The sequence below is a fragment of the Podarcis raffonei genome, chromosome 7 (genome assembly GCF_027172205.1).
Source record: "Podarcis raffonei isolate rPodRaf1 chromosome 7, rPodRaf1.pri, whole genome shotgun sequence".
Lineage (NCBI taxonomy): Eukaryota > Metazoa > Chordata > Lepidosauria > Squamata > Lacertidae > Podarcis > Podarcis raffonei.
Window position 1 is genome coordinate 39,075,233 of NC_070608.1, and position 26,558 is coordinate 39,101,790.

The 26,558-nt window shown below is 39.8% G+C and overlaps 1 protein-coding gene across 5 annotated transcripts; it reads left to right on the forward strand.

Moving 5' to 3' along the window:
- The first annotated feature begins 1,362 nt into the window (after positions 1–1,362).
- Positions 1,363–25,561, forward strand: TCEA1 (transcription elongation factor A1). Of its 5 annotated transcripts, none has more exons than XM_053396151.1 (11): positions 1,371–1,720; positions 4,273–4,350; positions 8,170–8,232; positions 10,671–10,776; positions 11,894–11,981; positions 18,091–18,239; positions 19,353–19,409; positions 20,422–20,576; positions 21,337–21,483; positions 23,590–23,661; positions 24,673–25,561. In XM_053396151.1, the coding sequence occupies exons 3-11, from the start codon at positions 8,206–8,208 to the stop codon at positions 24,679–24,681; spliced, it is 810 nt and encodes a 269-aa protein (XP_053252126.1). In that variant the 5' UTR covers positions 1,371–1,720; positions 4,273–4,350; positions 8,170–8,205; the 3' UTR covers positions 24,682–25,561. The 5 variants fall into 5 exon arrangements, with proteins under 5 accessions (XP_053252125.1, XP_053252124.1, XP_053252126.1 ...); XM_053396152.1 differs by lacking the exon at positions 1,371–1,720 and adding an exon at positions 1,906–2,158; XM_053396153.1 differs by lacking the exon at positions 1,371–1,720 and adding an exon at positions 1,906–2,063.
- Positions 25,562–26,558: the final 997 nt, after the last annotated feature.

A 26,558-nucleotide genomic window follows, 5' to 3' on the forward strand; every position in this document is an offset into this window, starting at 1 on the left:
TAATGTAGACTTCAGGAATAACTATTGGTAGAAAGGTTCCTGCAAGTATTTTGGCCCCAAGTCATTCAGGACTTTATAAAACAAGCATCAGCTTAAATTGGACCTTTTAAGATACTGGTGCTACTGGTGCTAAATGATCCCATTTGGCTGCCCCAAAGTTAACAACCTGGCAGCTGTACTCTGCAGCAATAATCCAATTGCTAAGTCACCAGAGCATAGGCTACTTGTAACAAATTGTCTTGGTCTAAGAACAACTCTTATTCACTGCCCGGAAAGCCTTTGCTATGGTGTTCTGCATGCTTAGGCAGCACATGCTGAACAGCATAGCATAATTTTTAACTGACGATAGGAAATCCCTGCAGTAGTTAGAAAATGCTGCAAGGCTAGACATAAAGGTACGATATCCAGTAAATGGCGGGGGGCGATATATATCAAAAAATCGACTTTGAGCTGAAGAAACCTTCCCGCATCCCACACCGGCTCTCTTTCCGCTTACAGGCCACCCACCCTCTGGGCCTTATACCTGGGTAAGACCCCCCCCCCCATCAAGCACCATTAAAGGTAAAGGTAAAGGTACCCCTGCCCGTACGGGCTAGTCTTGCCAGACTCTAGGGTTGTGCGCCCATCTCACTCTATAGGCCGGGAGCCAGCGCTGTCCGCAGACACTTCCGGGTCACGTGGCCAGCGTGACAAGCTGCATCTGGCGAGCCAGCGCAGCACACGGAACGCCGTTTACCTTCCCACCAGTAAGCGGTCCCTATTTATCTACTTGCACCCGGAGGTGCTTTCGAACTGCTAGGCTGGCAGGCGCTGGGACCGAACGACGGGAGCGCACCCCGCTGCGGGGATTCGAACCACCGACCATGCGATCAGCAAGTCCTAGGCGCTGAGGTTTTACCCACAGTGCCACCCGCGTCCCTGGCTGGAAAGGAAGAGTACGTTGCTTCTTATGTGACAGGACTGTCAATGGAAACAAATTCCTGGACCAAGGACATGCTCAGAGGACAAGCACCATTAGGGCAACTCATAAGGCAAGGGATGCGTACACACCATACAGTTTTACATCTGAAAGGCATTCCTCCCCCACACACCCCAAAAATAAAAGCAATGGGAACTGTAGTTTCCTCCTCGCCGAGCTACAATTCCCAGCGCCATTAGCAAACTGCAGCTCCCGAGATTCTTGGGGTGGTGTGTGCTTTAAATCTGCTTCTCCTGCAGTTCCTCCTCAGACAGTCTCTCCTGCTCCCAACTCTGATGGAGAAGCGACATTTTCTTCCAAGCGCAGCAGCAGCCGCCCCGCAGCGTCCCTCTATTTCCGCTGGGCGGGCGCAGCTTTTGAGCTTCGGTGAAGCTCCACCTTCCCCTCCCCTCCATCGATGTTTTCGGCTTTCGCGAGCACCGCCTGGCTCTCTTTGCCTCGGCTTGATGAGCGCAGCCTGGCGCCGCGGCTGCCGAGCTGTCGCTTCTGGGTCAGGCCGGTTTATGTGCTGTGAGCGGCCCGGGCTGTGGGTTGGCGGCTCCATCTTTGCTGGCGCCGGAGTCACTGCGGAGCAGCAACAGCGGCAGCGTTAGGCATTCGCGGCGGCGGTGGCTGCTGAACTTTGCTCCCCATCACCCGCATCGTGGAGCGTAGGCGCCGCGGGCAGTCGCCATGAGCGCCGAGGATGAGATCATTCGCATCGCGAAGAAGATGGACAAGATGGTGCAGAAAAAGAACGCGGTGAGGAGATGAGCCGGGAGGGACCGAGTGCCGGTGTGTGTATGTGTGTGAGAGAACGCGAGCGAGCGGGGGGGGGGTGTTCCACCGAGCCCCTCGCGCGCTCGGCTTGAACGTCCGCTCGACCAATCAGCTGCGCCTCGCGCTCAGCTGGGCGCCCGCCTTTTTCTTTTTTCTTTCCTGAGGGGCGGCTTATTTCGCGCGCGGATCCTCTTTTGTGAGGCCTCAACTGTCACCTTTCGGAATGTGGGTGGGGGAGAGGAAGGAAGCACCTCGCTTCGCCCTCGTGCCAGTGTGGCAGATGGAGCCGTTCCTCTGGGGGGCTCTCTCGACTGGTGACGACACTGTACGTCAAAACAAGGCACTTTCACGGGCGACGTTTCCTTGGGGAGCAACCGAATCCTTGCCCTCCAAAGAACCGGCAGTCCAGGGACCCACGAAGTGAAGCCCTTGCCTGTGGTGTATTGTGGCACGACCGCTTCGCCGGAGGCTGCCCGATATTCTTGTCAAGGCTGGTAGCCATGGTATACTGTACTTGCTTAAAAATATGGTGCTGGTTGTCAGAAGGGTGAACTCTTTCTCTTTTCACAGATCTGAGAAGAAAGGACGCAAAAATATGTTATGAGTCTCATTCGTTTGTTTGTTTGTTGATTCATTCATTCATCCATACACAGTATATTTATCATACGAGTATTTATACTCTGCTTACTCACCTGAATTCTCCAGGCAGCTTGCAGTATATTCGAAGCACAGCAAAGCAGGCAAGGCTACAATAGTTACTACAGCAGGTCAAAGGTGTATCGGTTTCCCCTGCTTGCTCTCTGGTGTCCCATCAAATGCTGTTCTGGAACTGACTATTGAAGCAACCAGAGGTTATTCCCACACGGCGCAGGACTTGCTCATAGAATCGTAGAGTTGGCAGGGTCATCTAGTCCAACCCCCTGCAATGCAGAAATCTCAACTAGATCATAGACTCAGAATATGATTCACTGGCCAGCTGCAACTGCCTCTAACAGTCCTGGCCTTGATGCAGGAGGAGGTGCTGGGGGAGCAAATATGTTAACATGCCACCTCCCCAATAGGTATATGTTTTCTGGGTATCTGTCTCCACCTTTGATTCCATTTTCCAATGGGACAATAATTGCTAGTCTGCATTGGTTTTAACTGGCTTACGTGTCTTGTAAGTTTCAGCATCTTTTTGGAAATGTTTGCTAGATATCATGCCACGTGTTTATACCTCGCTGCCCTTGAGTGTGGTTGTGGAGGCGGTGGGGAAGCTTCAGTCCTTTGTTTAAATAGGCAGTGAGATAAAACCATAAATAAATGACAGGATTCCACCCGAATATTAAACTAGGTTTTATTTTCACTTTTAAACATTTCTGCATACAAGTCAGTTCATGAAGATGTGTCACTCAAAGTGTGTTCAACAAACTTGACCTTACATTTGTCATTTTAAAATGAAATTTCCATCAACATGATTCTCACTCTTAAAAATTGGAACTGGAGCAGTTGTCCATAAAAGTTAAGTGAAACAGGTAAAAGTTCCCAGCTAATTTCATAATAATAATGTCATGTGAATTCAGGGGGGAGGCATTCCATCATCACTGAAAGTGATCTATGCCTTCCTCAAACAAATATTAAAATTATAGCATCTCCTTGGAATATCACAGTATTCTTGAGTGCACATGTATTTTAATATTTTTTTGGCTGGTCATATTCAGAGAAGATAAGCCTCACTAGGCTTGGTGAAGATTCTTTGAGAGAGTTGTATATTTTTTCTGCAAATGGTAACCCTGGAGTGTCATGTTTCCTATAGTAGCGAGTGGGGCTAAAAATGTGTTCGATTAAAAATGTAAGTATATAAAATGAGTTTTACTGTAAAACCTAAGCCTTGCTAGTCTTCATAAGGAATAACTTGGTAAGCCTTACATCTAAATGTGCCTCTGTGCTACTAAGTAAAATTAATTTTATCTGTAACCATTCCAGAAATTCTTCTATAGCTTTATTCTAAATATGGATTCAGTGTAGAACTATTAAGAAACATTGATTTATTTGACTATCTTTGATAATACTTTTGATTCAGATGGTATATTTTAGATGTCAGCTTCATATATTTTTCTCTGCTTGGTGAATTATGCCTTCGGAACGCTACTTAATGCTTGATACAGGGCTGTGTTAAAGGCTTTGTGACTGATTATGTATGCCACATTCACTGAAAGAAAGTTATTTTAACTTGTTAAGTGAGTGCACAGTGATGTTGTAGGAACAGTCATGTGTTACGATTCTTATGGATTTGGGGTTGGATACCCTGGCCTCTTGTATTCTTCCAAGCCTCACAATGGGAGTTTCTTGCTGCTGACCCACACATCTCACACCTACAGATTCAACTTGTTCAGGCCCAGTGTGTATTAAAATACTATTCCTTTAAAAAAAATCATATCAGCATGAACTGTATACTTGTGTTAAACTAAACCTTGCAAGTTATATTTCTGACTATCAATGCTTGTTCTGTAGTATAACCAGTGTAACAAATTACCTTATTGTGTAATGAATAGGTGCAAGTTGGCAGAGGTAATTTTGCACATATGGATTTTCAAAAATCGAGAACAGTTGAGTAAGATTAGAGAAAAAAGGTAAGCAGTAGCTTTTCCTCTTATAAGGTATGGAGCCAGTATGTGTTAAACAACTTTCCATGTGCATTCAGCTGCAATCCTATGCTCACGTATTTGGGAGTAAGCCGCATTTAGCTCTCTGAGACATGCGTTTGAGTAGACATGTATAGGATTGAAGTTACAAATCATTTGTACAAATTTATATCTAGCTGTAGCCCCATACTTCTTAAATCCTTGAATATGGAACCTAATCTATAAAGACTTATTCTAAAAATAATTTTGAACTATTTTCGCCTATGATAGTTTTATGACAAATTTATTTCTTATACAAATAATATTGTTGTTCCTAAAACCTTCTTATAAATATTTGTCTAGCGAATACTGCAGTTCTTATACTGCATGCCGGCTCCCTCAGCCAGTAAAGCGAGATGAGCACCGCAACCCCAGAGTCGTCCGCGACTAGACCTAATGGTCAGGGGTCCCTTTACCTTTACCTTTAGGTCAGGTTTAGAACAGAACCACTGAAATGAATGGGACTTAAATTAGTCATGACTGACTTAAGCATTTTATTTCAAGCGGTCTTATTTAAAAGTGAGCGTGTTTTCCATGTTGATTGGCCACAGTGGAGTGCTACTTGTGTAAAATGTTTTGGTTATTGCATCCCCATCTTAATTTAGCATAGGAGTAAGGCCCACACTATTCACTGGAATTTGATTATTAGTACGTTTGGGACTGTGGCATAAAGCTACAATTTTTTAAAAAGTTTTCTCAGATGCAAATCCTTCTGGTTTCTGGTTGAAATTTTAGATTCTGTTGATTTTAGAGGAAAAAAATCTATTCTGCCTTTGAATTTTCTTTTAACTTAAGACCATCTTATTGTCTAGTTCTCTGAATGTTTACTAAGTTCTGAGTTCAACAGAGCTTGGTCTCAAATAAGTCTAGGAAGGTATTTCATAGACAAATATGAGCCCAGTCCCCAAGTGTGCTTAGCTCATGTATTGAGTCCTTATATACACTACCACCACCACAAAAGCTTATCTGGTAGAAAGCATGGTAGAAAGCATAGGGCTTTCTCATTGGTGTGACCTGTCTTTTGGAATTACCGTATTTTTCGCCCCATAGGACGCACTTTTTCCCCTCCAAAAATGAAGGGGTACCATATTCCCTGTTTACATGCCCTTTCTAGGAACTTACCAAGGCATTTGGAGAAAAAGGATTTTGGCTGCTGGCCTGCAGTGATGAATTTGTGATTGATCTATTGAGTATTTGTAACATTGCTTTGGAATTGTTTTCATTTTTCACATAATGATCCCCCAAAGTGAAAGACAGGGTATATATTTCCTTAATCGCAGTACTGCTTCTTGCACTAAGTTTCCAGATGGGTGGGGTATAAATAATAATAATAATAATATTATTATTATTGCAAATAAATATATGGCTTTGCATTTATCTTTATTTAAGCAGCAAGGTAAAAGATAATAGTTTCATGCACACTTTTTAGTTTGTTTGTCATGTTACTGCAAGTAACATTCCCTTACACAATCTTTCAAGTGGTATTTCAGAAGATAGTAGGTCAGGTTGAACAGTGAAAACTCCTGCCGTTTATTCAACACAGGCTTTATTTACATTGCACATTACACATTTTTATTTACATTATTTTACAGTTTTTGAGATCCCTTAGTGAAAGGCATTTCCATAGTATCATAAACACATGTTGAATACAGGAGAGGACAAAGCTACCATCAGGCTTGTATGGCTAGAAGTCAGTAAACAACTCTTCCAAGTTTTTGACTGAAACAGGTGGAGTGATTTCTGCCTCTTACATCATCTAATACGGGTAGATTCCACAATTACAATGGAAGATAATACACTCTGCCCATTCTGGAGCTAATTTAGTTGTATTATGCTAAGTTTTGTATGTAAATTATTACAAATATCATAGGCAATAAGCTATAGCTCTAATTTGTTTTATTTGGTGTAGGCTTAAGATTCATAGAGTCTTATTTGGAGGGTTACTTTCTTTGATTGCATTTTAATGGTGTCATTTATTTGTTAGATTAAATAAGTTATTTTACTAGAAATGATAGTATTTATTTTTGGACAAATTTGTTTTCACAGTTGTAAACAGATGGATTAAAACTTCAAATATTTGATTATGTTTAGTTGCACACATTCTAATATGCTGAGAAAGGGGGGGGTACCTTTTTAAAGAACCTTTAAAAAATCGAGTTTTAGATGGATTTGTACCTATTTACCTGGGAGTAAGCCCCATTGAACTGAGCTTAAATCATTGGAAGACAAAAGTACTGTGGGTGGATGGTTCCTATGTCTGAGATACTGACTATTTTCCAGTTTTGGATGAGATTACTTTCCCCTGAAATAATATAGGTTTGGGCCTGTCTTTGTCTTTTGTGACTTGTGTAGCCTTAGTGATTAGGAACCCCTTTTACTGGCTATGGCGGCTGCGCCAACTATTACTGTTCTTGAACAGGAACAACCTGACAAGGGTGTTAATAACATCAATACCTGATTGTTGCAATATGCTCTGCATGGTAGGACTATGCTTGTCCATGGTTTGGAAGCTCTAGCTGGTGCAGAATGCTGTATCTAGACTGTTGATGGGGACAGACTACTTTCAGCACATAACAAGAGTGCTTAAAAGCTTGCACTGGCTGCCCATATGTTACCCACCCAGGTTTAAGGTTACAAGGCCCTTAACAACGTGAGTCCGGGATATCCTAAGGACTACCTGATCCCTTGTATCCCTGCTTGCTCACTGATGGGGGAGTCTCTGTTGGTGATTCCCCATGGCTCTATTATACTTTCATTCGAGACCTCAGTTGCTAGGATGTCTCTGTTTTGTCAGGAGCCTGGCACTTCTTTATTACATACCTTTTACTTACTTTTAGTGGCCTTTCTCTTTAGAAGGTGAATATTGAATCTCTTTATAAGGTTTCTAAAGAGAAGTAAGCTAGTAGCAGAGAGGTTAGTATAGTACAGTAAAGTGAATAGCAATCATAACTGTACTTTGCTAATCATAACTGCTTTTAATCTGTGGTAATATAGATAACTGTTGCTTTTGGCTTGAGAGCCCAAATTAATTGACGTAAAAGTGGAACTTCCATTTGTTGAGCCCATCTGGTTTAGGTGCAAATTGTACCATATAATGAAAAAACCTGATCTTACTGTGCTGTGTTCTTAAAATCTCATTTCAGTACTCTTGAGGGATTGGCCTGCAGTTAATTTCAAAATATTAATTTAAAATTACTAACTATATTAAATATAGCTAGAATCTAATATTAATATGACTGCTTTAGTAAAATATATTTTCTCACCTCCTACTCATTTTGAAAGTAAATTAATGTTTTAGCACTTAATAAAATTTGGAATAAACAATAACTATATCATTAAAACTGGTGAAAATTTAGTGGAACAATTAATCACAAGCTAAATTGTATTTGTCTTGGGAATGCCAAGTTAAAGTTTTGCTTAAGTGGGTTTTGTAATTAACTACAACCTAGAGGTACAGCAATGACCCTAATTCTGTGCAGGATTTGGTGGAAGGTGTAGTTATTTAACAAGCATCCCAACAACTGCTTGCCTCACAAAAAAGTGTGCCTCCAACTCAAGATTGACTAGTCAGATTAAAGTTTGGAGAAACCATCACTTGCTCCTAGATGCTTGTTAAATAAATATCTAGGCTGATCTATCAGTGTTTAGGTTTATTATGTTTTCATATTGTGGAACTAGCGTTGAATAAAACTGCTGTGTTTCATAGTAAATATTCTTTTAAGTATATGAGAATATGCATACTGAATCTTTTTACAATATATTTTACAGGCTGGGGCTCTTGACTTACTCAAAGAACTTAAGAATATGCCCATGACTCTGGAGTTATTACAGGTATGTCTTTCCAATGTTGCAGTATCTCTTATATACATTTTATACCATAAACATATGGAAACAAATTTTCCTTTGAAGCCCTGCCCTTACTTTCCCTGCATCTGACATCATGTATGATGTCAGGTGGAGGCTGCATGGGTATGTCTTCCCCAAAACGGCCTCACAGATCAAATGGGGAGGCCTGGTTTGGGCCTAGTTTGGCCTGAAGGTCAGAGGTTTTCCATCCCTGTTCTGTAGTCACTTTAGATTGTTCTTCCTATGGAAGGGAATGTGTTCCTGTAGAAGGGAGTGTACATGCACGTTAGTGGAATTACTTTGCTGCTGCATATTTATTGCATATAAAAGGTACTTGAATCTCTATGACTGATTATCCCTGGGTATCAGAAATGTTACTCTTTAAGTAGAAAGCTGAACATCAATATACAGTGGTACCTCTGGGTACGTACTTAATTCGTTCCGGAGGTCCGTTCTTATCCTGAAACTGTTCTTAACCTGAAGCACGACTTTAGCTAATGGGGTCTCTTGCTGCTGCTGCACCACCACCGCACGATTTCTGTTCTCATCCTGAAGCAAAGTTCTTAACCCGAGGTACTGTTTCTGGGTTAGCAGAGTCTGTAACCTGAAGCATATGTAACCCGAGGTACCACTGTACATGCATTCCAAATTCCCCTGATAAACATGTATGGCAAGCATATTATCACATCTTACGATAGAAATTCAGGACGTGAATTTTCTTTATTTAGCTTTCACCAGCCTGGGACAAACTTGCAAAAACCTTTCCTGCTGCATTGGAGGCAATTCTTTCTTGCCAGAGGCAAACAGACAAGAGGCTTTTAAAAACATGTATAAGGAGACCTGTACTATACTACATATATGCAAGCTCACCATTACTAGACTTAATTTTTACTTTATTTGGTGCTGAACTTTGTTTATGCTTGAACTTGCTTTTAGAGTTGGAATAGGATTAAAATGGAACCAATTTAATAAGAGTTGCAGTCTGAAAATATGATTAAACAAAAATAATTTTTTTGGTAGCAAATGCACATTATGCCTAGTTTGTTCAATTTTCATCCTCCCTCCCTCCCTCCCTCCCTCCCTCCCTCTCTCTGAACTGTAGATGGCAGTAGTACTCTTTTAACACTGCTTGACTGGAGTACTGTATAAGTGAAGCTGATTAATAAAATGTGATTAAAAAACAAAACCACAAGAGATAAATCTTGGTAGTCCTTAGGTTTTTTTTTTTCTTTTTCCAATCCCATGGTTTTCAGATCAGTTAAGGCAAGCAGTTATAAGTGGAGAAAATATATTTTTTGAAAATTATAATGAAAGTTTATTTGTAACTTGTATCGTTCAGTCATCTAGCCATGCTCACATTAAACCTGGAAGTTATTGTTACAGAAGTCATATTGGATTAAAAAATATATATTCAGTTGTTATGTAAAAGTATAGTAGCATAAAAAGTATTCATTGATAAGACTTAAAAGTGGATTGTTAAACTATTTATCCCATAGTTTGAGGTCCTTGAAAAGAAAGATATTGTTTCTAATTTTGCACTGAAGAGGGACTTTATCCATATTCGGTGTGTGTATTTTCTTTGAAGGAAAAAGATTTGCTTATGAGTTCATAACTCTTAGTGTGAAGACTTTGGCTCAAGTAGTTATAAAAATCTATAAATCATCTAGATCTATAAACCTTTGCTAAGTTTAGAAATCACACTTAACAGTTTTAGCTTAGAAGGTATCTGACAGGATATGTTTGAGCTAGGTGTACTCAAAGCACTTGCCTAATGTATTGCCTTATAACAGATTCTGTTCTAGAACCGTATTGTCAAGTTACTTATGATCAACCTGCCTCCATAATACTTAAAACTATCTCCATATTCAACAGGGATGTATATACAATCTAAAACCAGCAGTTTCTGACAATTAGAAAACAATTTAAAAAACAATTTCAGATAAAACTCAGCTTCCATCAAGGCTTTCTCCTTGCAGTAAACCAGATTCTCTTAAAATAATTTTCCTTGAAGGCTAGCAGCAAGGAGTGCAAAACATGCAATTCTGCTTCTCTTAAAGGCATGCTTGTTAATTAACCAGGTAGTTGTTGAAGAGGATCTTAATTAAAGAGAGAGAGGGTGAAAGCCCTAGAGGCAAGAATATTAGCTAACCTCCCTTGGATCTCAACACTGCAAACAGTACTTTAATGCCAGTTCTTGTATATGTGGAGAATTCTTAAATAGAAAAAATAGAATATTTGGCTGTGGCTTAAAAAAAAATTAAATTACTAAATTACTTCGGAAATCATTTGCTGTTTTTGCCCAATATCTGATGACTTCATGCAGTTTTGTATTTTCTCAATTGTATTTGAAATCTTTGTAGTGGTTCTAAATATCATTATATAAATACCTGCTTTTAAATGTTGATACTTGTGCTTGGTTTCAGTCTACAAGAATTGGAATGTCAGTGAATGCAATACGCAAGCAAAGCACAGATGAAGAAGTTACATCCTTAGCAAAATCTCTCATTAAGTCATGGAAGAAGTTATTAGGTATAACTATGCTTTTCCCCCTTCTACAACTTCCAGATTAATATACAGAATAATAGATTTCTGTCTGTTTCTGTCGTTCTTGCAAAACCAACTAACTCTGATACATGAACCCTCCCTTCATTTTGAACTTCCTTTTGTCTTTTTAGTAGAGGACAGATATTTCCACTACAATGGGGCAAGCAATACAAACAACCTGGCAACAAATTGGTTGTTCTGGGTGGGGGGCATGGTTGTGGGTGGAATGTGGAGGCTGGGTGTTATTGAGAATGCTCTACAGTATCAGTGAGGTTTTCATTGGACGATTTGGAAAGATTGCACAATAGGAAAATAACACTATTATAGATCTATATCTATTTCTAGATATAGATATAGATTGATGTATAGTTGCACATCAGACTGTTTTGTAGAAACCAATAGTGGATAGTTTGTAAAAAGCAGTTATTCCAAAAATAAATACATACATTGAGGAATGTGAAAACAATTAAGAGCAGGCAAATTTCTTATATTATTTGCAAGATATATATATAACACATTGGTTATATCAATAAAAATATAAGTTTCTCACTAAAATTGTAGAACACAAATTAAGAGTATATAAAATATGACCATTCAGCATCTTTAAAATAGTCTAGATATAGAAGATATTTTCATGCTTCATTTACACTGTAAATCTATAATTGTTCATGTAGATTATATAAAATACATGATTAAGATTACACTTTTCCTCTGAGTTGATGAAATAGGCTTGTATACTACAGCCTTGTCTCAGAGAGTCTTCATTCTCTTCATATTCTTGTTCTGTCTTGGGTTAGGTCATTATATTATATGAATGTCATTGATCCTCTCTGTGCCCTCCACCCCATTACTGCAGGAATAGCAGCACCCATAGATTAGCATTGATAAACCTTCACAGTGATTTGAGGTTTTGACATTTGTGGGCCATCCAATAAAGTGCATACTTGCTCTTACAAGAAAGTACTTTACTGATATAGACAGTTTATTAAACTACCTACTATTTCTTTATTTTGGAACCTCGCTTTCTGTGCTTTAGGTGACTTAGCTTGTAGGGTAATTGAATGAATTATTGAGATAATATATTTATAAATATATATTTCAGATGGACCAGCAAATGATAAGGATTCTGAAGAAAAGAAAAAAGAAGCAGCTTCTTCATCACAAAACAGTCCTGAAGCAAGAGAAGAAAGGTATGTCTTCCATCTTTGGTGTTGGTGGTAGAAAAGAAGCAGTTGGTCAGGGTCAGCATCTTCTGTGCTTATTCAAGGAAATGGACTGCCTTGCCTCCTAGTGAGCAGAGTGGTTGGGTTAAGTTAGAGCTCCTAAAAACCCAACCTTTATACATTTTTGGTTTCTCAAGTTCTTGCATCCCCTTTCCACCTTCCCATCTTTGACTTGCATGTACTAGACAGGGAGCTCTGGAAACCATATGGTCATAGGGAGCACATTGCTAGGTTGGTGGTTTCCAGAGGAACTTTTACTGCAGGAAGTAGTGTCACCAATGAGCCACAGTTCTGCCACAGCTGCTGAGAATGCTGCAGCTACAGGAAATGGCACCATGGTGCCACAGCAGGTGTTCATGTTTGTCCTGACTCCCTCCACTTTCATATCAGGCAGGTAGGGGACAAAGCATGACCACTCAGTCAGACACTCAATTGCCTGGAAGATGAGCCTATCAGCACTATGCCTCACAACCAAGCAGTGCCAAGTGAGATGAAATGGTAAGGCCTGGAAGAGCCCATCCTGCACAGCATGTTTTTGGCACCAGAGAGACAGGCGATGTGAAATAGAGTGGGTGAGTACCTCACCACTCCTTTTCTGATCTCACTGGGAAGGGATCTTCTCCCCAGATTTATGAACTGAGTGAAGGTCTCCTAGGCAATCAAATGGGCTTATCCATCTGTCTCAGACAGAGCTTCTTATGCCTAGTCTAATGTCAAATTCCCTTACAAAAGACAGGGGAAATAGACCCAGCTCCAGGGCAGGTTTAGACACATGCATTAGAGAGGCCATGTCACAATTCAGAAGTTCATCCTTGGAACTTTCCACTTTCACAGTGCACTCTTGGTGAGGGTGTCTGCATTAGCAACATTCCAGGGTAATTTTCTCATTAAAAATATCTGTAAGACAACTATAATACATTTAGAAAGCATTATAAGATATGTATTTGCAGACATGGATCACTGCCTTGCCGTGGCGAAGGGGCTTGAATAACTCAGAGAAGCTATGAGCTATGCCGTGCAGGGCCACCCAAGATGGACAGGTCATAGTGGAGAGTTTTGACCAAACGTGATCCACCTGGAGCAGGAACCGGCAAGCCACTCCAGTATCCCTGCCAAGAAAACTCCATGGACAAAGACAAAAGGCATATAAAATTTATGACGCTGGAAGATGAGCCCCTCAGGTCGGAAGGCGTCCAACATGCTACTGAGGAAGACCGGAGGACAAGTACAAGTAGATTCAGAGCTGATGAAGCGGCTGGGCCAAAGCCGAAAGGACGCTCAGTTGCGGATATGCCTGGAAGCGAAAGGAAAGTCCAATGCTGTAAAGAAAAATATTGCATAGGAACCTGGAATGTAAGAACCACGAACCTAGGTAAGTTGGATGTGGTCAAAAATGAGATGGCAAGAATAAATATTGACATCCTGGGCATCAGTGAACTAAAATGGACGGGAATGGGCGAATTCAGTTCGGATGACCATCACATCTACTACTGTGGGCAAGAATCCCGTAAAAGAAATAGAGTGGCCCTCATAGTCAACAAAAGAGTGGCGAAAGCTGTACTGGGATGCAATCTCAAAAATGATAGAATGATCTCGATACGAATCCAAGGCAGACCTTTTAACATCACAGTAATCCAAGTTTATGCACCAACCACTGGTGCTGAAGAAACTGAAATTGACCAATTCTATGAAGACTTACAACACCTTATAGAAATGACACCAAAGAAGGATGTTCTTCTCATTATAGGGGATTGGAATGCTAAAGTAGGGAGTCAAGAGATAAAAGGAACAACTGGCAAGTTTGGCCTTGGAGTTCAAAACGAAGCAGGGCAAAGGCTAATAGAGTTTTGCCAAGAGAACAAGCTGGTCATCACAAACACTCTTTTCCAACAACACAAGGGACAACTCTACACATGGACATCACCAGATGGGCAGCATCGAAATCAGATTGATTATATTCTCTGCAGCCAAAGATGGAGAAGCTCTATACAGTCAGCAAAAAAAAGACCTGGAGCTGACTGTGGCTCAGATCATCAGCTTCTTATAGCAAAATTCAAGCTTAAACTGAAGAAAGTAGGAAAAACCACTGGGCCGGTAAGATACAATCTAAGTCAAATCCCTTATGAATACACAGTGGAAGTGAGGAACAGGTTTAAGGATTTAGATTTGCTGGACAGAGTGCCTGAAGAACTATGGATGGAGGCTCGCAACATTATACAAGATGCAGCAACGAAAACCATCCCAATGAAAAGGAAATGCGAGAAAGCAAAGTGGCTGTCCAACGAGGCCTTACAAATAGCGGGGGAGAGAAGGCAAGCAAAATGCGAGGGAGATAGTGAAAGATACAGGAAATTGAATGCAGATTTCCAAAAAATAGCAAGGAGAGACAAGAAGGCCTTCTTAAACGAGCAATGCAAAGAAATAGAGGAAAACAACAGAATGGGAAGAACCAGAGATCTGTTCAAGAAAATTGGAGATATGAAAGGAACATTTTGTACAAAGATTACCATAATAAAGGACAAAAGAGGTAAGGACCTAACAGAAGCAGAAGACATCAAGAAGAGGTGGCAAGAATACACAGAGGAATTGTACCAGAAAGAAATGGATGGCTCGTACACCCCAGGTAGTGTGGTTGCTGACCTTGAGCCAGACATACTGGAGAGTGAAGTCAAATGGGCCTTAGAAAGCACTGCAAATAACAAGGAAGTGATGGTATTCCAGCTGAACTATTTAAAATTTTAAAAGATGATGCTGTTAAGGTGCTACACTCAATATGCCAGCAAGTTTGGAAAACTCAGCGGTGGCCAGAGGATTGGAGAAGATCAGTCTACATCCCAATCCCAAAGACGGGCAGTGCCAAAGAATGCTCCAACTACCACACAATTGCACTCATTTCACACGCTAGCAAGGTTATGCTTAAAATTCTACAAGGAAGGCTCAAGCAGTATGTGGACCGAGAACTCCCAGAAGTGCAAGCTGGATTTAGAAGAGGCAGAGGAACCAGAGACCAAATCGCAAACAGGCGCTGGATTATGGAGAAAGCTAGAGAGTTCCAGAAAGACATCTACGTTTGCTTCATTGACTATGCAAAAGCCTTTGACTGTGTCAACCACAGCCAACTATGGCAAGTTCTTAAAGAAATGGGAGTGCCTGATCACCTCATCTGTCTCCTGAGAAATCTCTATGTGGGACAAGAAGCTACAGTTAGAACTGGATATGGAATAACTGATTGGTTCAAAATTGGGAAAGGAGTACGGCAAGGCTGTATATTGTCTCCCTGCTTATTTAACTTATATGCAGAATTCATCATGCGAAAGGCTGGGCTGGATGAATCCCAAGCCGGAATTAAGATCGCTGGAAGAAATATCAACAACCTCAGATATGCAGAAGACACAACCTTGATGGCAGAAAGTGAGGAGGAATTAAAGAACCTTTTAATGGGGGTGAAAGAGGAGAGCGCAAAATATGGTCTGAAGCTCAACATCAAAAAAACGAAGATCATGGCCACTGGGCCCATCACCTTCTGGCAAATAGAAGGGGAAGAAATGGAGGCAGTGAGAGATTTTACTTTCTTGGGCTCCATGATCACTGCAGATGGTGACAGCAGTCACGAAATTAAAAGACGCCTGCTCCTTGGGAGAAAGGCGATGGCAAACCTAGACAGCATCTTAAAAAGCAGAGACATCACCTTGCCAACAAAGGTCCGTATAGTTAAAGCGATGGTTTTCCCAGTAGTGATGTATGGAAGTGAGAGCTGGACCATCAAGAAGGCTGATTGCCGAAGAATTGATGCTTTTGAATTATGGTGCTGGAGGAGACTCTTGAGAGTCCCATGGACTGCAAGAAGATCAAACGCATCCATTCTTAAGGAAATTAGCCCTGAGTGCTCACTGGAAGGACAGATCGTGAAGCTGAGGCTCCAATACTTTGGCCGCCTCATGAGAAGAGAAGACTCCCTGGAAAAGACCCTGGTGTTGGGAAAGATGGAGGGCACAAGGAGAAGGGGGCGACAGAGGACGAGATGGTTGGACAGTGTTCTCGAAGCTACAAACATGAGTTTGACCAAACTGCGTGAGGCAGTGGAAGACAGAAGTGCCTGGTGTGCTCTGGTCCATGGGGTCACGAAGAGTCGGACACGAATAAACAACAACAACAATTTGCAGATAGTCTTTCATAGGCGGGGTTGTGCAAAAAGTCATAGTACAGTAAGGTGCTGGTCTGCAAGAAAAATCATCCTGAAATACTATCACACTGTTACACCCCAGGGTTGAGGAATGCCCTCCAGGAATCAGAAGAGAAAACAGAAATTTTCTTACCGGGACTTGCTCTTTTCTGGGACTCCCAAAGGGCATTCTACCCTTCTCTTTCTTTCAGGACCAGTACATGGAACTTTTCAGGGGTTCTGCCTCACTACACATATGAGAGTGGTGGAGAGTGCCTCTTGGGAAGTTTCCAATGCCCCCCTTTTGTTCTTTACCTTTTTTATTGTAGTTTTATTGTCACTCAAGAGTATAGTTTATATTCTAGTAAGGAGTGGAGGGGTAGTGTTTTCTCTGGTCTGAGGGAGTAAAGCAAGCCTTCCCGTGGAAAAGCAATTCAAGGTGTTTACTCTGCCTGTTTGCTCCAGAAAGGGGGCCATCTTGAGGTTTAACAATGCTTTCTGGGAGTCTCAAATAACAGAAATTCATTGTGAGAGGGGGATTTGTTTTCCCATGTATTTTGCAGATGCATTTAATACTAGGGAAAGCAAAAACCCTGTGCCATATAGCAAAGGTTATGAACTGCCTATAGGCCATTCTTCACCAAACTGATGTCCTCCAGTTTGCATCAGCCCTAGCTAGTGTGGCCATGCTGGTTGGCACTGATGGGTGATGTAGCCCATAACATTTAGAGAGCACCAGGTAGGTAAGGGCTGCCACAGACCCTACCCTGTTTATACCTTAGTTTACTTCTTGCATTAGAATTACACAATATAATATCTTGATATTTGACACAGCAACTATGAGAACTATGGGAGTTTGTATTGGAACACAGCTAATAATGTAGATTTTGTCTTGTTCTATAATTTAAAACAGCATAAATTCCAAAATGAATACATCTAGTCACTTTTCTGCTACTTGTGTGAGTGCAGTGGAGTCTAGCAATGTTCTTTGCAGTTATGTCAGCTATAATTTGTATGTTTGTTTGGTGTCATTTTCTTTTCAGTAGGTCAAACTAGAACATCTCAGATGTTAGGTAGTACTGTCTTTCATTTTTATTTGTGACTTAACACAGGTGACATGGTAAATAACCAGTTGCTGCTGAAGCACTCCTGCTGCACTCCTCTTCTAGCATGAGCAGGATCAACAAACCATAAGCCTTGGCCTACCATGGCATCTGAACCAATACTAGTGATTGGGACGCCCAAATTGACATTTGCCTTCAAGTTGTGCTTTGGAGAGAAACAAACCATGAGCAATGATTTAAACTGATGCTAAGCCAAGGCTTGTGTTAGTTGCTTGTGCCAGGGAGGAGAGGAGCGAAAGTGAGTATACTAGCATACTGCTCATTCATGATAAGTCAAAACACAGCCATTACTTAACTTTTAACAAGGTTGATTGAGGCCTTAAAAAATAATATTTTCTGTGAAACTGTCTCAAATGCCACCTCTTATTTCTATTCAGATTAGAGTATAAAAATATGTAAGCCATTTCTAATATTTTGGCTTGCATATAATTAGTGCTGAAGGGTGATCGGTAATGAAACTGCCTTAATAATTGCTTTATGTAATACTGCATTTTTATTTTATTTTATTGGTATCTGTACTTAGCTATGCCCCAACCTCTGTTTCATATTTTAGATGCAACTCTGTACAGTGATGGTTTTTATTATTTCCTTTGTTATTACTATTTACATTTTAATATTTAATATGTTCCCCCTTTCCTCTTTTTTCTCTTTATATTTTTGGCATATAATGAAAACAGCTTTAATCAATAAAAATACTTAAATAAAGAGAGAAAGAGAAACTGACCAATGACCAGTTACATTGCAGAAATACAACGAAACTATATTAAAAAAAATATTATTCTTTGTTTAGCAGTTGCAGCAGCAACTCAAGCAGTAAGAAAGAAGAAGCTAATGCTTCCTCAGAATCATTTATTACCTCCTTTCCTCGAGCTCCAAGCACATCAGATTCTGTACGGATGAAATGCCGAGAAATGTTAGCGGCGGCTCTCAAAACAGGAGGTAAGGATTGTTTTACCACCTTTGCAGGTCATCCTGCTTGACATTTTCTCTCTAGTGTTACTTGCAATTGTAGTTGTAAGGCTATTTTGCAGTGTGAGTGGTGAAGTAGTTTTTTGATAGATGAATATAACTAACCCCTAGCATATATGTCCATTGGAAGCAAGTAATGCTCTGTGACAAGCCTGTATTCTTATAATACTGTATTCTTCTCTGAGAGCCTTCTTTGATTGCTGTGGTTTCACCCTGTGTTAGGAATGCTTAATTCTGAAGTTTTATGAGTTGGGTCTAGAGATCCACCCACAGAAAGGAGATGGGGAAAGAGTAATTTTCTTGCCTCTCCCTGCCAGACTCCAGAACCTCCTGAAACCACCTGGGAATTTTTATTAATAGGTTGGGCTATGATGGAGGAGACTGAGAGGAAAAGGGAGAAATCACACAAGAGCAGGCAGAGGCATCTTCTCAGAGCTGGAGGCTTTTTGGGGATAGGCTGTTGGGGTTGGCAGGGCAAGGAGGGGTGGGAAAGTCCCCCTCCACTCATGCTCTTCTGCAGACTGATCTCATAGTTGATCCAAAGCTTCTCTTCACAAGCTGAAGTTATATTCAGCTACAGAAGGACTGTTTCTAATGGAAGTGTTGCACAAGAAAATATATTATCAGCAGGATCCTATTAAGGAAGGCTGCTCAAACACTTGACAACAAAGGAGTGAAATGTTTTCTAGTGGGGAAGTTTAAAGAGAATCTGAATAAATTTTGTTTTCACTCGAGGATATTGGACAGATGAGCATGTATGAACTGCTTTTTGGAGGGAGAGCATCTGAGGACCTAGAGAGGTGTAGAGGTTGCTAAATTTAAAATTAAGAAGTCACCAGTTCCAATTAACAACCCGAGAGTTGTTCATTAACTCAAATAAGAGTTCATAAAATGGCTGATGTGAATGCAGCATCACAAAGCATCTCTTGCTGCACTTACTGTGTTAGACAGTAGGCACAAAGATGGGACAAAAGAATCACATTAAGTGTTCTAGAATAAATTTTGATAAAGGGTGATAGAGAAATGTGATGAATAAATGTTTTAATACATATTAATAGTCATACAACTCACTTTCTCTTTCAGATGATTATATTGCTATTGGTGCTGATGAGGAAGAGCTGGGTTCTCAGATTGAAGAAGATATCCTTATCTGTCCAATCAGTTTTTTACCATCTATTTTGGTTCACTAGGCTGATGCTAACTCTTAGCTTCCTTCTAAAATATTTTGTGACTTTTGTGCTCCACAGGCGCCTCTAATTGTTTGTGATTGTCTTTATTGTTAATTGAGACTTTTAATTCTTTTTATGAACCACCTTGAATACAGAAGGCAATATAGTTAACTACGTTAGCCAACTCTTGTGTCAGTTTTTATATTATTGAGTAAAAGCCTGCTGGAACAATGACCTCTCCTTTTTAATTTTACAAAGTGTTATATAAAGCCTGAACATAACACGGCATAAAAAATGAACATATTAAAATGAAATCTTATATATTATACTTATTAAATGCCAAATGGCATGTGTTCTCTAGGCACCGGCAAAAGGAAAAATAGATACATTAAAAGCATTATAAGATGTGCAAAAACAAATATACAAACATTAAGCAATTATAAAATGCTGCTAAAGCCGATTATCAAGCAGCAAACAAGAGAATAGTGACACATAAAAAACTAATGGAATGCAGAATTAAATCAAGAAATTTAAAACAATTGATGTTAAAAACCTTAAAAGGTATGAGAGATCAGAAAGGATTTTGCCTGGTTCGAAATAACATCAATTAGGTTCCAGGCAGGGCATTCCATAGTCGTGACTTCGTAAAGGGTGCAGTTTGCCAAGCACTCGCCTTCTTCAAATTTCATTCATTTCCGTGAAGCAGCTGTACAGAAGCATCCTTCGAACCTTTGCATAGTATCTGCAGATTTGTGGTAAACTTTGCTGTGCTAAGATTACATTCCTGGACTAAGATTATATTCGCTATGTGTTCTAAAATTCATCTTCAGTCTCAGCAGGCCAGTATTGTATTTTTAAGAAGCTCTTGTCAGTTCAAAGAAAGGAACAGATGTAGATGTAGGGCTAGTTTAGGTGAAATGTTCATAAAAGAATGGAGTGCAGTGTTGTGCTATTCCTAAGTGTTGTCCTTAACTCATAAGCACCTATATTTCAAGAACTAAAAAATACAGACATGAAATACAAAAATAGGGTACGCAGCAGGATAGCAAATCTTAAGGACACTAAGAATCCTAATCTAAGGAAAAATGTTCTATGTGGGAATATACCTCCTGACAGGTTTGCTAAAATGACAGCAGAGGTAAGTGGCTCATTCTTTGACTTTCATGGTTAAGATTTGAGTGTAATTCCATTCAGCTAAGAGCTGGATATTTTGGAAACAAAATGCTTTGATGTACTAAAAATGTTAACAGCAAACAGTGCTGTTTGAATGCAAAACCTTAGCTATACTTTCTGTATATTGGGATTGAGTAAGCAAAGGAACATTGTCTTTTATGTGTAGCTTATCTTCCGGAAAACATTAATGTAAAAGTATGTTTTTAGTTCTCTCCAAATGGCTTAAATCCTCCCTGAAGTAGTAAGATCCACTAGCAACTACCTGTGTGCAGTCTGGATTCACCTTAAATCTGTCCCCCCTAATCCACCCTCTAACAGTAGCTAAGCCCTTCTCAGATGTACCATGTCTCTTTATGGATTTTTTAAAGATGAAGAATGAGGTTGGATGTCATCTGCATAACAATGGCACCATTCCAAAATTATACACTATCAGTCCTAGCAACTGCATATTGGTGCCCCCAAAACATGGGAGGCAAAATGGAGTCTTGTGATCTTGTGTAACATATAGGATAATTGTCATGGAGCTGAGCACTCCAGATGGGGCACAGGGAGCCAAAAATTACCTCCCTCCTTTCTTATGGCAGATTCCTTCCATCAGCAGACAGACACTGTTGGATACCACACACTACACAATAAGTAACCTTTAATTTGTATTTGAAAGTTGTAAGTACAATAAAAATATTTTAAAGCCTATTTCATCATCTCTCTGTGTACCCTTACCACAGGAGATGGCAAGTGATGAACTGAAAGAGATGAGAAAAAATCTTACCAAAGAAGCCATAAGAGAGCATCAAATGGCTAAAACAGGAGGAACTCCGACCGATCTCTTTACATGTGGCAAATGTAAAAAGAAGAATTGTACTTACACCCAGGTATGGCAAGTGATATTCTCCAATATTTAGCCTTCATAACCTCACCACATTCACCATCAACAGGACTTGCTTATGAAAGATTCCATATCTGAGCAGTGAAAGCAGTGCCAATTGTGGTTAGACAGTGGAGGCTGTGTGTGTACTTGGGTAAATAACAACATGAGTGTATGGTGGCCAAAGTTTGAATGGACTTGAGAGCATCCAATTGTTTTGGAGTAACAGCAGTAAATCTAGATATTTTGGTTGTAGCCATAAATGTATATGTGTTTACAAGTGGTACTTTTGTTATCCTTACAAATTATTATTTTTTTTTTATCTTATTGAAATAGTTAAATAGTAGAAGCAGCTAAGATTCCTCATGATCTGCTATCAGGATTTCATTATTATTTTTTGTAGAAATGTGTGACTCAGAGTGTCTGTTGTCTGGTGATTCAGTTTTACTGGAACTGGTTTACTTAATTTTTTAAGTATAAATGGTCGACATATTATGGATATGTGGAGCTGCCTGGGCCTTGGAGTATGAAGTGCTGTTCACATTCAAATGGCATATGAATAGTAGAATCCTTGGGGCTAGTTTCTGGGTGGGTAGCTGAATACATCAAGTAGTTGAGGGAAGTAGAAATCAGTCAAGGTAAGCAAGAAGGTATTATTTTAGGTAGAGACGCTCATTGTGCATTAGTTGCTCGCTATGCATTAGGCCTTTTCATCTTCCCCTTACCCATTCACCTCCTTTGCTCTCAAAAGCTGCTTGAAAATTGTTGGTCCCTCTAAAACAAGGCTAGGACATATTGTGCAGATGTTGTTAGACTGCACTTCCTTTCAGTTCTCACCATTGGCCAGACTTCCATAATTTTTTGCATCAATTATTTGTTGAGTGCATCTCCGGGGGTGAGGTCAAACCACAGCATTGATAGCACCAAAGTGACCTCTCCAGGGCACAAGCTTGGTCAGTGTATATGGAGGTCCTGGTCCAGACAAGAAGACACCTCTTGCAGCCTCACTGATTTGGTCCAAAGGAAGGCAGAGCAATACATTTGGCACCAGCTTGGCTGCAGGAGTTACAGGAAGGAGGCATACTAGGTGCCATCCAACCATCTTAGAGACTGCACTCTTGATTTGTGTAGGGTTTACTCCATAGCCCTTTCTTCTCCTGAAGATATCGCATGAGGCAGTGGAGGTTTAGGATCAGAATTTTCCTTCTCCTTGATGAGCTACCTTTCCAGGATGATAGCACATACAGAAACCATCTTCTCGACCATTGGACCCACTATTGGTCTCCTCTGCTCAATCTGCCGGAGCCTGTCATGCATGCAGGGGAAATCCCTAACTCACCAAGGGTTTGAGACCCATTGGCTACCCTCACCTGGTTTAGCCGGCCAGTCAAAGCCATTCCCGGGATGTGGCTACTGTTTCATGCTGGCAGCTTTTAGGAGCCAGAGGTGAGAGCTGAGTGCATGGTGGGGACCAAAGGTGGAGAAAGTGTGTGGAATATTCAAACTATATCAAACTATTTTTTTCAATTTTTCCAGAAAAAAAGGGCTTTGGAAAAAAACCAGAAAAAATGGTGTGTCCGTCCCCCCGCCCATTTTCCCATTTTTTTTTCAGGCCTTCCCATCTCTACCCAAGGCTGGGGTATACTACAGCATACCGTTTTTGCTTCTTGTTCTTTCGGTGGCCCTTTAGCTCCTTACTCCTTCTCCACCCACATTGGGGCAAATAAGATGTGTCACTCAAAAGGATCTTCTGCAAGAAAACAGTGCCATCTGCTTCCAGCTATCAAAAGATGAATAGAGGGTGGGAAATTATAAATTAGGGCACTGAGTAGAAGAAGAGAATGACAAATGGAGTGGGTGAGAAAAGAGACGGGCAAAGAAGTTGAAGATGGAGATTGTCCCTCTATTCCACCCTCTTAGTCTTTACTCACTGGTAAATATTGGGTTAAAAATGAGAATTGGACTGTGGTCTTAACACACATACAGAAAGTGAGCCCTATTGAACACAGTGAGTCTTGTTTCCAAATAAATATGCAGAAACAGTAATGCATAAACAAATTGTGTAGCATAATATTAGTCAGTTTATGCTTGGAGTTCTTTTCTCCCCTTTTAGGTTCAAACTCGAAGTGCTGATGAACCTATGACAACATTTGTTGTGTGTAATGAATGTGGAAACAGATGGAAGGTAAAAAAAAAAGTCTTGTTTGTTTTGTTTATGTAACAATTTCTGTTATATTACCTGGTTTTTGAAAGAACTGTGTTTGTCTCATTCTGGGTATGTGTCTTCATTTCTGAGTTAACAGTGTTGCAGCCTAGACGTAAAAAGAGAGAGGCTTGAGATGCCAATCCATTGCCCAGTCATATGGTCTCAGTGGCCTCACTGGCCTCTATTGGAAAAGGAATGCTGAAATCTGTAATAAAATGGCCACCAGGTGGGGTAGGACTGTACAAGGGGGCCTATATTAACCCAGAAATCATCCCGTGCCCTGGGCAACATTGAATTGCTAGCTAGCTAGCTAGCTAGCTAGCTAGCTAGCTAGCTAGCTAAATAAATAAATAAATAGAATAGAATAGAATAGAATAGAATAGAATAGAATAGAATAGAATAGAATATTAAAAACAATACAGCATCAAACATTAAAAACTTCCCTAAACGGGGCCACCTACCTCTGCTTGAGAGGTAAAGAGGCACCCAGGTAGAGAGAACATCAGAAAGCTAGAAATGAGAGTCTGATCTTATACATGTTTACTGAGAAGTCCCATTGGTTTCAGTAGGACTTACTCTCAAGTAAGTTTGAAGCTGCATCTCAAGTTTGTTCACTCAGAAGTGAGTTGCACTGCTTTGGTGGGATTTCATATGGATTGGGAAAACATACCCCATGTTTTATGCTTCCCCCCCCCCCCTGTATTTTTTACTAGCTTAACTTTTCAAGTTAGATGGGTGGAAGTGACACACACACCATTTGAACATCAGCACAATCTGTAGAGTTTTTTTCACATATAACACCCTAGCAATTAGGTTTTTCATGTACTTTCTGCTGATCAGTGTTGACACTTTGGGGGTGGAAATGGGTGAATGAAAGTTCTGCTACCATGCTTGTTAAGAATGTGAACAAAATGTAGGATCTTCATTTGCTTTCTCTCACAGGTGATATTATATGCATATAACTCATAAATATTTCTTTTATTTTGACAGTTCTGCTAGAAGATGAAATTCTTGAAATCTGGACCAGTATGAAAGAGGATTTTATAATTAGCTTTAAGAACTAGGTCAAGCATTTAGATTCCTGCAAAAGTTTTTCGCTTTCCTTTTCCTTTCATGCAGACATCTCTGAAGTTAAATTTTGGATTTTGACACAGCCATCCTGTAGTTAATAGTCTGTAGAGCCAGGAAGCTCAATTGTATGGTGTAATTTCGATACCCTCGCCCCCACCCCATTTTTATAAGCAAGTCTACATTAAACTTTTATCAATGACATTTGGGTAACTGCTTTTTTCTTAACTTCGTGAACAAAGAGTTGTATATCTCTGCATTTGGCATATCCAGCTGATTTTTTCCCCCTTGTATAATAAAATTCATATTTAATAGTACATTCCTTTTTAACCATTTTGGTGTGTTAGATCAAATAGTTTTGCTTTATACTCTCATAATAAACTATAATTTGTGTGGGTGACTAGACTGCATAAACCATTTTTTCAGTGGCCCTCAATTCTTCATTTAAAAATCTGATTATTTGTAACACACACATACCTCCTATTAGATAATCAAACTTTTTATGTTTTTGAAACTTGCATTGCTCTATCCAGTTTAATGTGCAGTCTTGAAGCATGTGCTTTATTATATTGTATTTAGTTCTAGAGAAATTCCTTAATGGTTGATTTGAACTTACTGTTTAGTTTCATTTTTATATTCTATAAATGAACAAAGATGCTCTGTAGTATGCTGCCTACCTGAAGATGTAAAGCTAATCTTTACAAATTTATAGTGGTATTAGTTCTTGTGAACTCTTAATGACCAGCTCTTTTTACATGTAGAGTTGCTGATTTCTTAGACCTGAGGTCAAAAATAAAACTATGGTTTTTCACCACCTGTTTGGGTGGCATTTTGTTAGAATATTTCTCTGACTGTTAGGGAAATACTGAAAAGCAAAGTTCTTACAATCATTTATATTTTGGTATGGTATATAAATCTATTAGAACGTGAGTTTTACTAAACATGGCTTCAAAAGATAAAAAACTGACATGGAATGGATAACTGAATATTTTTCATTTTCATATTCACAATAAGAGCAACATGACAAACTTTGACTTCATTTACTGCAGAATTCATTTTTTGGGTACTATTCCATGTTGCCATGTTGACTGAAGAGAATAGGATACTCAAGTAATCAAAAGTAACATTTCTCAGTAGCAAAACTCATTAACCTGCTCATTTGACATATGTTTATTATATACATGGTGCTAATTTCTGTCTCATCATTTTTATAGCACTTAAAGTCTTAATTCTAAATACAAGCACACTCTCCTCAGATTGTTAATTTTATTTTGGTGACTCCTTTTTGATGCCAAATTATAACTGTGCTTTAAACATTTATTAAATCTAATTTTGAGTTAGAATTCTAATTGTTCATACAAGTAACCTATATTGATCCATGTGATAAATTGCACGTGTAGCTTTTATAGCAGCATCTCTAATAGCTGAAAAGACTCATCTGACTATTGATCATAAAAAACTATTTCTCTTCAGCTGAACTGCTGGAGAAACTTGAAGATCTTTCTTAATAATGACTGGCTACTAGGTTAAAGATTAGGAACATTCATGGACAAGCTCCATGTTCAAAGATAGTATACCTCTGATAAACATTATTGGTTTGTCCCCAATATCTGATTATCTTTGTTATGTCCTGCGTGCTTGTGTGTGTGTGTGTGTGTGTGTGTGTGTGACAGTACTTAAGCATATACATGTTTGGTCTGATTCAGTTCCTGTATGTGTATGCCTGCAGTGCAGCGGGGTGGACTAGATGATCCTCAGGGCCCCTTCCAACTCTATAATTCTATGATTTACTAAAGAAATTCATGTAG

Excerpts from the sequence above, each read along its gene's own strand:
- TCEA1 (XM_053396149.1), top strand. The coding sequence starts at position 1,652 with ATGAGCGCCGAGGATGAGATCATTCGCATCGCGAAGAAGATGGACAAG. Across the intron at positions 18,240-19,352 it reads GGCGGCTCTCAAAACAGGAG|ATGATTATATTGCTATTGGT; the intron begins GTAAGGATTGTT and ends TTTCTCTTTCAG. Across the intron at positions 20,577-21,336 it reads TTGCTAAAATGACAGCAGAG|GAGATGGCAAGTGATGAACT; the intron begins GTAAGTGGCTCA and ends CCCTTACCACAG.